The sequence below is a fragment of the Caenorhabditis remanei genome, chromosome I, assembly GCF_010183535.1.
Source record: "Caenorhabditis remanei strain PX506 chromosome I, whole genome shotgun sequence".
Lineage (NCBI taxonomy): Eukaryota > Metazoa > Nematoda > Chromadorea > Rhabditida > Rhabditidae > Caenorhabditis > Caenorhabditis remanei.
The window spans coordinates 1,835,048-1,848,200 of NC_071328.1; the positions used below are offsets into that span (position 1 = coordinate 1,835,048).

Sequence of the window (13,153 nt, forward strand, 5' to 3'; positions counted from 1 at the left end):
AGGGGATGAATAGTCTATGAAGATGTGACAAAAAAAAACAAAAAGAGAATTGATATTCGGTGGGGAGAGAGGGCGCTGCTTCATTTTCAGACTAGTTGTAGGATGGGATGGAAAGAGAGAGCGGCTCGCGCGGCACACAACAACACCGAGAGAGAGAAAGAGAGAGAGAGAGAGTGACAGACAGAGAGGAATTGTGATAGAAGATGGTGGTGGTGGAAAAACCAAAAAAGAACAAAGAACAAAGAAGTTTATGGAATTCAGCACAAGATGATGATTGAAGGGGGGCTTCTTTAAATTCTTTGAACTTTATCCGACACAACGACAGGATTGTTTTTCCGGATCGTTTCACGTTCCATCGTCTTATAGTCGAATTGACAATTGTGCGCCTGATCGTAACGATGATCTCCGCAGTACAATCCTCCGCATCGACACGAGAAACCTGGAAACAAATAATAAGAGATTTACAGAGCTGAAAGAGACGGGACCGTGGGGGCTGAAAATTGGCTATAATATCGATTTACAGAGCTGAGAGCCACCTCGGGGTAGATTTACGACGTAAACCGATCCCAAATGTAGCTCTCCCGGTAAATCCACCTTAAGAGCCACTATGGGTGTCGATTTACGCCGTGAACTAACCCGAAGGGGCTGAGGATGGTCCGGAGCCGATTTACGGCGTAAATCCACCCCAAAATCGGCTCTCAAAGTGGATTTACGCCGAGATCCACTATTGGTGTCGATTTACGCCGTAAACCAACACCAAGGATGGTTTGGAGCCGATTTACGACGTAAATCTACCCCGAATCGCTCTTTGACTCGTTTTAAGCCAAATTTTCTCCAAAATCTAAAACTCACCAGTAAGTCCAACCCGTTTTTTACACATATGGCATCTATTTGCTTTTTTCACCGGCGCGGGCGCGTCAACAACAATTGTCGTGGGCGCAGTGCTTTCGGCAACCCTAAAAATTGAAAATTGTATTGATTTTTCAGCATTCAGTCAACTCACATCATCGCCGTATCATCAGTCACATTGAGAATCTCTTCACAATCCAGCTTCACCGTCGCATCGGATGCACTCACGGCTGCTTTCATGCAAATTTCCACACTTGATGGGTCAGATTTGAGGACAGAGGAGGTGGCGGCCGCCATTGATGAAGGGGAGACAACTGGAAATTTTTCATTAGTTTGGTTTTGAGTGAAATTGTCTGAAAAACGCGCCAAAGGCACGCCAGATTGCATTTTCAGGCTTAAAATCGCATTTTTAAAACAAAACATTGCTCAAAAATCGGTGAAAGTTGGAACAAATTGTATGTAGACATCTCGGCATTTTGTTTTCCAATCAAATTATTGAAACAAAAAGAATCAGAAATCACGAATAATCATAACTCTGATTCTTTTATTTCAATGATTCGATAGGAAAACAAAATTTCGAAATGTCTTTCCACAATTTTTTTCAATTTTCACCCAATTTCTCGCGATTTCAATATCTTTTAACCACACATTTTATGCCATTTTCAGCTGTATTTCCTAAAGGTCTCAAAACTCATTCTAGACCAATTTTCAGACCGCTAGCTCCCTTTTCCTCAAAAAAAAGTACTTTTCCACTCGAATTTTCATGTTTTTTTTAGCGTTTCGCGTGCCGTTTTTCACATGTCTCTCTCTCTAGTCATAAGACACCCCCCCCCCACTTTCCAACTATTCAGCTGATGATCATGATAACACCGGCGCCGCCACCGCCGATTGGTTGGTCACCACAGACATCGCGAGTGATCAAAAAAGGGGGAGTTCACTTGAATCATCATCATCCTATCATTTCAATAAAAAAAAAAGAATTCATTCTGATTCGAAAAAGATCTAAATTTCCGGCTTTTTCTCTCTGGAAACACATCAATAATGCACACGTCGAAAGTTTTGCTGTGGGGCTTAGTCAGACGAGGAAAGAGGGAGGACGGCTTCTTCTCATCAATATATGCAAAAAAAGATACATCTCAAGACATGCGAAAAGGGGAGAAAACTAGGAGGGGGTATGATTCATAGCAGAGGTGCTGAAAATTTCAAAAGACTCTAATTTGGGGAAAATTATAGTGATTTTAAGTGGAATTTTCATTTTAAAGCGACTGAAAATGCCATTAACACCCCAATTTTCATAAATTTTGTTTGAACTATGAAAACAGCTAAAATTTCCAGTGCGCCATAATTGGGATCCTTTTTTCGACAATTTAAACAAAAAATCCGGCTTTTTGAGGTTTTTGCGCACAAAAACGACATTTTCACACTAAAACTGCTATGCTTTCAGCCTTTTTTAGTGTAAAAATGGTTTTTGAGCAAAAAAAAGCTCTAAAATCCGGAATTTTTTCGTCAAAATAGTCGAAAAACCACCCGATTATGGCTCAAGATTGAGAAATTTCACCGTAAAAAGCTCAAAATGTAGCATTTTTAGTGCAAAAAATCTCGTTTTCGGGCGCAAAAAACCCCAAAATCCTAAATTTTTCTTCAAAATTGTCAAATTTCCACATGGCGCAAGGGATTTAGTCCCCATCTATGCAAATTGCCATTTAAGAAAGAACCCAAATTTTCGCAACACACACACACACAAAGACCCTTTCTGCCGTTCCGAGGCCATATTTTACAACAACCACAATTCTAAATAGCCTCGGGGACGGGGGAAGGGCGCCGCCATCCCATTTGTCAACTCGTTTTGTGTGCGTGGTGTTTCGACACGACAAAGAAATCGATCAATCGATAAAATTCGACGACACAAGTTAGTTTCGCAATACTTGTCATACTAAACGCGGTTTTTAACTGCTTTTTGTCAATTTTCACCCCGACTTTTATCGACAAAAGTCGAATCTTTTCTTTTAAAATAAATCGATAAAATCGAAAACTTACCAGGTGAGGTAAGCCTGACTGCATCTTGTTGACGTTTCAGCGTGTTCTTAAAGCACTGCGAACAGTAGCCTTCTGTCGCCGAGGCGCCAAAGAAACCGCAACCAGCACGGCAGGAGGGAGCAGTCTGTGCTTGCTGTTGTTCGTTCTCCATTGGTTGACCTGAGCGACGCCCTGGAATTCAATTTTGTCAATTTTGTGAAGGAAAACTTTCCAAGAGATAAGACGTCGTCGTCCCCTTGAGAAAACACAGTCAAATGTAACAAAGGCAACGCGAAAAAAGAACAAAAATATATATATATGAAAACGACACACTGACAGCGCAGCGGGGAGATGGGGAAAGACATAAAAAGAGAGAGAGAGAGACGTCATCATGTGATCTCAACGAAGAAGAGAAAACGAAAAAGATTACGAACACGTTGTCTTTCTTCTTCCGTCACTGTTGGCCCCTTCAGGCTCGTCACTTTTGCGTTTGTAAAAATGTAGTTTTCGGGCGCAAAAAGCCCTAAAATCCAGAAAAAAGAACCTAATTATGACTCATGGCTAGATGACGCAACGTTTAGCCCACCTATGCAAATTGCCCCTCGAGCTCCAGAAAATCAGAAAATTCCAAAGATTGAGCAATTTCAGCTTTAAAAAGCTTAAATATTACATTTTTAATGTAAAAATCTCGTTTCCGGGCGCAAAAAACCTCAGAATCCCGAATTTTTCGTCAAAACTGCCGAAACACAACACAATTCTCAACGATCTCAGCGAAGAAGAGAAAACGAAAAAGATTACGAACACGTTGGTTCAGTTCTTCTTCTTCCGTCACTTTTGGCCCCTTCAGGCTCGTCACTTTTGAGCGAATCAATGAGATTTCCTCGGAACCTTTTCCAGTTCCTGAAGCTCCTCTCTCGAGCCCTCTGACATCAATAAAAAATGTGGTCACTTGGGGAGAGAGAAACGTGCACTTCATAAGATTCGCCTCGTCATCCTCTTTCAAAAGGAACAAGCGCCACTGGGCGCATGATTAACGCCTCCGGGCAGGTGGAATAGAAAGGACTGGAAGGCTTCGCATAATAGCTCAAAAATTGAGGCTAGCTCAAAAATTGAGGCCGAAAAGGCTTCTAGAGAGCGAAAAATCGGTGTATTAGCGCCGCTGGAAGAGCCGTTAGAAGTCTGAGGGATTGAAAAATTGGGTAAAATTGCGAAGGAAAAGCGAAATTTCAGCACAAAACTGGAAATTTGCCGTCGAGAAGGGAAAACCCTGCCAAGCTTCCAGAGAGCGAAAAATCGGCGTATTAGGGCCCCTGGAAGAGCTCCAGTGACTCCAATTTCGGCGTCAAAAGGGCTCTGTTGCTCAAAACTTCAGCCCAAAACTGAAAATTTGAGGTCGAGAAGGGTGTCAGACGCAAAAATCCGCGCCGAAAACTGAGAGCTTGTGGCCGCTAACCCTGTCTCTTGGGCACCCGGCTCCCCGCGCCTAAAAACTTGTGCCGAGCTCTAAGAATGCGTCTTTTTCTCTGCTCTCCACAGCCGTATGGCACCCGGATTCTCTAGAAGGTTCTGTCTCTCACAAACTTACGTCTATACATATTGAGAGTAGTAGTGAAGGGAAGGGAGAGTGTTAGTAAGAAAGCCTATATCGAGGAATAACTGGTTAGTTCTAGAAAAGATCGATTATCGATTCGATTTTGATCTAGGGCAGGTCAAACGAAACAAAAAAAAATGAAACTATGCCGTGTCATCACGCGATACTGAAAATACTTTGTGAAGTTCTATTCCACTCATATGACCGAACACGCCGAAAAAAAATCGACGGGGCAGGTCACAAGGTGAAAAATGAAGTAAAGAACCACCAGTAAAGAGAGAAAAAAGAGAGACTGAACCCGGGGCCGAAGACTTAGAGGAGCGAAATGCGGAGAGAGAGAGTTTGGGGTTGGCGTATACACGTCACGCGAATAGACTTTCCCCTCGGCGCTCCTCGCCACACAGATAGACAGAGAGAAAGAGAAGCGACGAAGACTACACAAAACTGCCAAGGGAAATGGAAAAGAAAGAAGGAAGGGGGGTCTCTTTTTTCTCTTTTCTTTCTCCCCCTTTTTTCCATCTTCCTAGTATTACGCCTTCCCATTCCTTTCACGGGGAGAGCGACGAGAGGGAAAAGCACTTTTATTCCGTCTCAAAAATGATTCATCTTGAATATTCAATATTCAGCTCTCATTAAGTGCAGATTCGAGAGGATTCGCGACGAGGAGTTTATGAGTTTAAGAATGATGTAATCCTCCTCTAAGTGGGGGGAATTGTGGAATTGTCACCTGATTCATGTCAAAAAACGACTATTTCGTACTGAAATTGGCCCCTGACTGGTATCAAAAATGACAACCAATATACATGCGATTTCTCACGTGACAACTACGCAACCGCGCCTCACAATCTAACCAGACAGCTGCCTCCTCCCCTTCTTGTCGCCGTACACTAGTGCCGCATGATCGAGTCTTTCTCTCTCTTGCGTTTTCACTAACCACACGAGACAGACTGAGATTTTACATCCAAATTTCTCTTTCAGTACGAAAAAATCGAACTTTTTTAGTCTTGATTACTACACTCCATCAAATCTATACAAAAATATTTGAAGAAGACGCCCACTGGTACTACAGTTCGGGCTGACTGATAAGCGTGATAAGATACCAAAATGGGACGACGTCGGTCGATCGACACAAACCCGCCAAACTTCCCCTACGGAGAGAGATAATTGCGGAGAATGATGAAAGAAAGTGGAAACTGCGCTAATTAACAATTCTGGTCTCAAACAACGGCGTGGAAAAAGTGCCGACAAAAGTAGTCAAAAGGAACGAAGCCGTAATAATGAGCCCTGACTGAAAGGGGGCCGGCTGGAAGGGGGCGTGGCTTGGTTTGAGAGGTGGTGACTAAGTACTGCACCGCCCGAATAGTGCACTTTTCAGCTGTGTCGCCCGAAAAGTCCACCTCTCCCTCCTCTCGTTTTCCGACCTTTTAGTACATCGAAACGAGATCTGGGCTGAGAGGAAGTGGCGGGGGGAGAAAATCGAAGATTCAGAGGGGGGTCTCAGGGGTCTAATCGAGACAAACCAAACAGCGCCCGAAAAATACGAAAGCCACGTCACACAGAGGGAGAGAGAGAGAGAGAAAAAATCAATGCTGATGACGGAGTGTGTTCTCGAATGTTCCGAATTTCGAAATGTTTCGGCAGGTGGTTTTCAAAGGAAAACTGCAAAAATGCCACGTTTCAAACTTTGAAATTCAAAGTGCGAAAAACCACCGAGAACCCACCGAGAACAAGTTCAACAAATTCAATAGAAATGAAAAAAAAAGTCGTCGTCGTTGTGAAAACGAAAAAATTGAATTGCATCAGAAATAAAAGATAAGGACGTCTCGAACATTCGATCATGTGAACGATTATTGATTGATTTCTATTTGATAGCAGCGAAAAGTGGAGATTTTTGAGAGGAAAAAGACGAAATAACAGCTTATTTTATCATTTTAAGTGTGATTTCATAATAGATTATATAGATTTGTAGAGATTTACGTCAATCGTCTGGAAATCTGGAAATCTCTATGAAAGCAGAACAGAATCAGCTGACAAAAAACATGACAACTAGAAAGCCAAGGGACCAAAATTACAAAAGGAAGCTGGCTGTCTTCTACAGAGCACCACCAGACTACTGGCAAAAAGGGGGGACACGTGGACCCGAGAGACAATAGTCAAGTGGTACGGGGGGTCACCAGGACTGCTAGGCACCCACCCAATGCTATCGACCCACACACAACACATCACAGGATGACAATTTGTGTACGCGTCGCGGCCGCAACGCACCGCTTTCTCTCTCTCTATTCTCCCTCTACCCCTGAACAAACGGGATAGGGGAGGGAAAGTGCTGGGAGAACCCGCACGGGGCACTGTTCATTTAGAAATGAGAAAAATAGAAAAAATCATCTATTTTTACTCGTTTAGCTTGTCATTTGACCTTTTTACGCGGAATTTTTGGTTCTAAAACACCAAATTTCAAGGTTTCTCGAAATTTCTCAACAATACCACGCGCTAGATAATCAACTATTTTCTAATCGATTAAATCCCCTCTCTCCGAACACAGAGACACACATTGGATCCTGTTTTCGTCGTCGTCTCAGTCAACTACGTCTCAACGGGGAAGTGACTCAAAAAACAACAATTTTCTCGGAGAGCTCTCGTCATTTCGCTGAAAGAACTCTGTGACTCATATCACTTTCAGCCGGCCGACACAGCCATTTCTGAGAAGGAAAATTTTTTGTCTCGAAAAGAATTTTTTCTCATTTTCTCTCTCGCTGATAATGAGGGGAAAACATAACCGAATTTTGGCAAATTTCTTGGGGTGGTAGACGTCAGAGGCTCATTTTTGACTTCCTTTTTTCTCGCCTAAAAATTTTTTCGCGAAAAACAACCATTTTTGAGGGGGAAATAGGTGAAAAAGATATGAAAATGCTTGGAAAAACGAGAATTTTGTGATTTTCGACGAAAAAATGCAAGAAAAATGGCGAAAATCGATGAAAAATCGAGAAAAATCGAGAATTTTCAGCGGGGAAATGGGAAAATTCGCGGATGATTTCGAAATTCGAATGTTCACCGCGACGCACAAATGCACTAATCTACAGTAGTCTGTAATTTGAAAAAATAATTTTTTAAATTTATTTTTCAGCTTTTTTCAGCGATTTTTGCGATTTTCAGAGCGAAAAAAGGTGAAATTAAGTGAAAATTCCTTTAAGTTGGAAAAATTGAATAAATTGAGTGTAAGAACCACTGACAATTACTAAAAATTACATCAAAAATCACGAAATTTCAAGTTTTTCTAGTTTTTGTTGAAAACAGCTGAAAATAAATGATTTAGGAACATTCTGGGTAGAAATTGAATGAAATTTATGTGAAAATCATGTTTATTTTACCAATTTTCACCAGAAATATGTCGTTTTTCAAGTTTTTATTCCGGAAAAATCGATTTTACAGTTTTTAGGCCAATAATCTTTCATTTAAACTGATTTTTGACTTAAAAATCCACGATTTTTCGCTTAGAAACGTTGTTTTCTCGATTTTCAGCCAAAAAACTCGAAAAATGGCTGGTTTTAGACTGAAAACGGATGGGAAATCAGGAAAATTTTGAAAAATTAGGCAAAAAATTGAAAAACGGGCTAAAAACTCAAAAAACACTGTCAGTCACTGCAAAAATCGTTGAAAATCTTAAAAAATTTGCTAAAAACCACTAAAAATCACTAAAAATCGCCGAAAATCGCCAAAACTCGATAAAAACCGCTAAAAATCTTTAAAAGTTGCTAAAAACCACTAAAAACTGCTTAAAACCGATATGAATCGCAAAAAATCGGAATTTTTCTTCTAAAACTACTCAAAAATCCCATTTTCTCGCAGAAAATAGCGTTTTCGACCAGTTTCCCAGCGAAAAATCCGATTTCTACCGATTTTTTGCGGTAAATGAGGTCTGTCTGAGCCTCTGAAGGGTGCTAATGCCCACAGAATGTTCTGGAGAAAATAAATCAATAATTGGTCAATTAACACCATAAATCATCAAATAATAAATCACTATTCCCAGAGAGTCAAGAGGCTCCTTGTTATCCCCCATTCTCATCGGAACATGAGAGAGCAAATATTCAGAAAAACGGGCGGCCCGATGAGAGATAGAGAGAGGGATCAGAGAAAAACAGGGAAAAATAAAGATCTCGACGTGCTAATCTCCCGAGGGTCCCTTATCTTCATGGGAAAACGAGTTTTGGGAAAATACATGTGTACATGGCCTAGTTTTCTGAAAATCAGGATTTCTAGGCCAGGCAAAATTGAAGTCACCAAAAAGCCCGGGATCCTAACGGTGTTTTCAAAATTTCGAAATCTTGGATTTTAGGGCAGTTATGAGGGTTTCAAGTTGATGGCCTAGAAATCCCGAATTGGGTTTCTAGGCCACCTAGATTTATTTCATCGGAAAGGGTGTATTCTGACGATTTCATTGGTGTTTTAAAATTTCCGAAATTTTAAGTTTGAGCGGAGCTATTAGGGTTTGAAGTTGGTGGCCTAGAAATCTGAAAATTGGGTTTCTAGGCCACCAACTTCAAACCTTTATAACTCCGCTTTAACTGTGAGTTTTCGAAACTTAAAAATATCGCTAGAATTGTCAGGTTTCGCTCTTCCGATTACATTTAAATGATGGCCTAGAAACCCGAATTTGGAATTTCTAGGCCACCAACTTCCAACCCTCGTAACTCCCCTAAAATCCGGCATTTCCAAATTTTGAAAACACGATCAGAATTGTGGAATTTCACACTTTCAGGCGATTTTAGAAAGTTGATGAAGTAAATTCGCTCTACCGAAATTTTTTGAAAAGACTGAAAATTTTAACAACAAAAAAAATTTTGCCATTGCCCCGCAGCGAAAGTTTAACCAGTTTGTGTGTCAGTCAGTGTACACAGAGAATTTATTTCTGTACATATTTCTGCCCCGTCAAGTCAATATAGTTCTCTTTCGAAAGTCGTTCGATGCGATGATTTTTTCGAAAAGAAGAAAAATCGAACATGAGAAAATAAGAGAAGGGGATAGGAGGGAACAGATGGAAATGGGGAAAATTTGATTAGTATGCAAGCGCGCTCCATTGAAATTCTGAGTTTGAGCGGAGTTATTAGGGTTTGAAGTTGGTGGCCTAGAAATCCCAAATTTGGATTTCTAGGCCACTAACTTTAACCCGAATAACTCCGCTCAAACTCAGAATTTCGAAAATTTGAAAGCACCACTGCAATCGTCAGAATACACCCTTTCCGATAAAATAAAACTAGGTGGCCTAGAAACCCGAATTTTCAGATTTCTAGGCCACCAACTTCAAACCCTCATAACCAGGGTTGGGAAATTCCGGGCCGGGCCGACTGAGAAATTTTCCTCGGCCCGGCCCGGCCCGGCCCGGCTCCTGTAGAAATTTGAAATTTTTTGAAAAAATTTTCAGTTTTTTTTTGCAAAAAGTCGAATTTTCGACTATGTTTTGGAATATCGATAAAAAACTGAAGTGTACGAGAATTTTGGAGCATTTTGATCATTTTTTAATGAAAATTTCGAAAAAAATATGTGAAAAAAATGAGCACATTTTTTGAAGCCGGGCCGACCGGGCCGGCAAAAAATTTCTGTCAGCCCGGGCCGGGCCGGGCCAGCCCGGAATTTCCCAACCCTGCTCATAACTGCCCTAGAACCCAACATTTTGAGAATGTGAAACTTTTTCTTCTTTCTAAAATTCAGAAAAATTCTTTCTTTTTTTGCAAACGCGCTCTGTGGAACTTTAACCATAAAACTTCAAAACGAGAAGTGAGCAGTAGAGCGCACTTTCCGAAAAAAAATTTCTATGCAAGTGCGCTCCACTGACAATCTTCATTAAACGCACCTAAATTATCGATTTTTCTTGAAAATTCTAATTCTCAATAGAGCACGAATGCATTCGGTACCCCAAAAACCCCAAAACTTTCAAAACAAACATAACATAGCAAGTGCGCTCCACCGAACACTTTCGAAATTAGGTCGAAAATATTATTCCCTCTCGCCACCAGGGGGTACTAGTACTACTCCTCTTCCGATTTCACTAAAAAACAGGACATATACTGCTGAAAAAGTCAGTAAACAACGAGAGAGTGTACTTTTTGTTTTTGTTTTTTCTCCAAAGGAAAAACAAGAGGAAGGCGGCCTAGAAACCCGAATTTTTGTTTTCTAGGCCGCCAAAATATGCATTGGTTCCAATAGCGTTTTCAAAATTTCGAAATCTTGGATTTTAGGGCAGTTATGAAGGTTTGAAGTTGATGGCCTAGAAATCCCAAATTTGGGTTTCTAGGCCACCACATTAAAATTTAATCGAAAGAGCGAAATCTGATGATTTTAATGGTGCTTTCAAATTTCAGAAATGTTGAGTTTCAGCGGAGTTATTAGGGTTTGAAGTTGGTGGCCTAGAAATATCAAAATTGGATTTCTAGGCCACCAACTTCAAACGCTCATAACTCCGTTTAAACTTAAAATTTCGGAAATTTAAAAGCATCGCTAAAATCCTCAGAAACACGCTATCCGATGAAATCGGCGAAGTGGCCTAGAAACCCAAATTTTGGATTTCTAGGCCACCAACTTGAAACTGTCCTAACTCATCGGAAACTCAACATTTCCGAAATTTGAGAACATCATTAGAATCGCCAAGTTTTCCTCTTTTAGATGAAAGGCACCTGAGATGGCCTAGAAACCCAAAATAAAGAAAGTTAGGCCACCAACTTCAAACCTTCATAACTCCCTTGAAACCCAACATTTCGAAAAATTGAAAACATCATCGGAATCCTCAGAAACTGCTTTTTCAAACCAATATATGTTTTGATGGCCTAACTTCTCGTAAATTTGGTTTTCTAGGCCATCCTAACAAAATTCAACAAAAAAAAAGAAAAGAGAAAAAGTGAAAATCGATGGTTGCCACGCCAATCGAATGGCCTCTCCCATTTTCTACTATTAAAAAAACTCCCTTCTGTCGACAGATGATGTCGAGGGCGACGTCGTCCTCGTCAGAGGGGGACGCCGTGTGAAAAAAAGAGAAAAAAGTTTTTTTTTGAAAAAAAAAACTTTAAAAAAAAAAAAATTTTTTTGGTAAGTGCGCTCTACTTTTCTAATTTTTCAATTTCCAGCAAGGAGTACAATAGAGCGCGATTGTTACTAGTAGTGACAAAAAGGAGGAAACGCGCTCTACCGAACAAAAGCGTCAAAATCACAGAAAAAAGGTTGTAAAGTGCGGTGGAGCGAGTTTTCAACCGGAAAATTACTTTTTTTTTAGATTTTTAAATTTTCAACTCCTTATAGGGTTTGAAACCAGACTCCTTCAAGAAATTTTTAAAAAATCCGAAAAAAATCGCAAAAAATACAAAGAAAACCAGTAATTTCATGGATTTCAGCGAGGAGTTCAGTAGAGCGCACTTGCATTGTCAAAAATTTAAATCCCTCATTTTTCCGCTAAAAAACTCGATTTTTTAGTTTTTCCGGCGGTTTTTGCCCCGATTTTTCATTATAAAAAAAGTGAAAAAATTGGAAAATGTTGGTGATTGGTGCCCGCAAATGATATCATCACAAGATAGATAAGACCGCCGAAAATTGGGAAAAACAAAAAAAAAGAAAAAAAAGTTTGGTCGAAAAAATATTTTTTCTTAAGGGGTGATCCCTAATTTAGTAAGTGCGCTCCATCGCAATTAAAAATCAAAAATTGCGATTAGAGCGCGTTTATACAAAAATACATATTTAGCATTCGCGCTCTACCGAACATTTGAAATATTACGATTAGGGCGCGATTGCCAAAATTGGAAAGTGCGTTGTCATTAGAGCGCATTTGCCGAGCGGTGGAGCGCGATTACAAAAATTCCAAAAAAAAAAACTTTTTTTTCACTTTTCGGGGTAGCAGGTTATTCTGGTTCAAAAGAGCACACACATATTGTGCTCCGCCGGGGCTCCGCTCCACCAGCGGAGCCAATATATTTGCTCAGACGAGTCAACGATATGAGCAAATAGAGGCTCCGAGTCTATTTTAGCATAGAGACTACTAGTTGAAACGGGAAAAAGGGTTCGGGTGTCAAATGAATAAATATTGGGGAAAACGCGCTCTAATGAGAACACCTAGGGAGTTTTCAACGTAAAAATTGGAAATTTGCACTCAAAAAAATGGAAAAAATCGCAAACGCGCTCCATTGGAATCTCAATGCAAAGCGATTTCAGTAGAGCAAAATTTTCGAGGTTTTAGTGCAAAATGTCGAAAATTTCGCATTTGCGCTCTACTGAAATCGCTTTGAGATTCCAATGGAGCGTGTTTGCGATTTTTGGCGAAAAATGGATTTTTCGAGTGCAAAATTCCAGAATCTGCATAAAAAACTCGATGAAAACCTGAAAAATCGATTAAAATAATACAAAATTACAAAAAAATGTGGGGTCCTGTGCCTAGAATCTAGATTGTTATCTAAAAATGCATTATTTTTTTATGCTGCTCAAATAATATTATCAACCAATCGGGGGAAGGCGAATGAGGAAAAAAAACAAAAAACTTAATGAGGAAAACCGAAAAAGAAAAATAATAAAGCTAGGGATATAGAAATTTCGGTTTTTAGGGGATACGGGGAAAGGAAACAATAGAAAGTTTGAATAATGCAGGTGCGCTCTATTGAAATTATACGGTTGGAAGAAGAAAAAAGATGTCGTTAGGGACTTAAAAACAAGAGAAAAACTGGA

The 13,153-nt window shown here is 40.2% G+C and overlaps 1 protein-coding gene across 1 annotated transcript; it reads right to left on the reverse strand.

Annotated features, from left to right (window-relative positions):
- Positions 1–290: 290 nt before the first annotated feature.
- GCK72_000248 (uncharacterized protein) lies at positions 291–3,037 on the reverse strand (the record flags this gene model as incomplete). Its single annotated transcript, XM_053722360.1, has 4 exons — positions 291–439; positions 853–956; positions 1,004–1,163; positions 2,887–3,037. The coding sequence occupies 4 exons, from the start codon at positions 3,035–3,037 to the stop codon at positions 291–293; spliced, it is 564 nt and encodes a 187-aa protein (XP_053591005.1).
- Between the last annotated feature and the right edge of the window lie 10,116 nt (positions 3,038–13,153).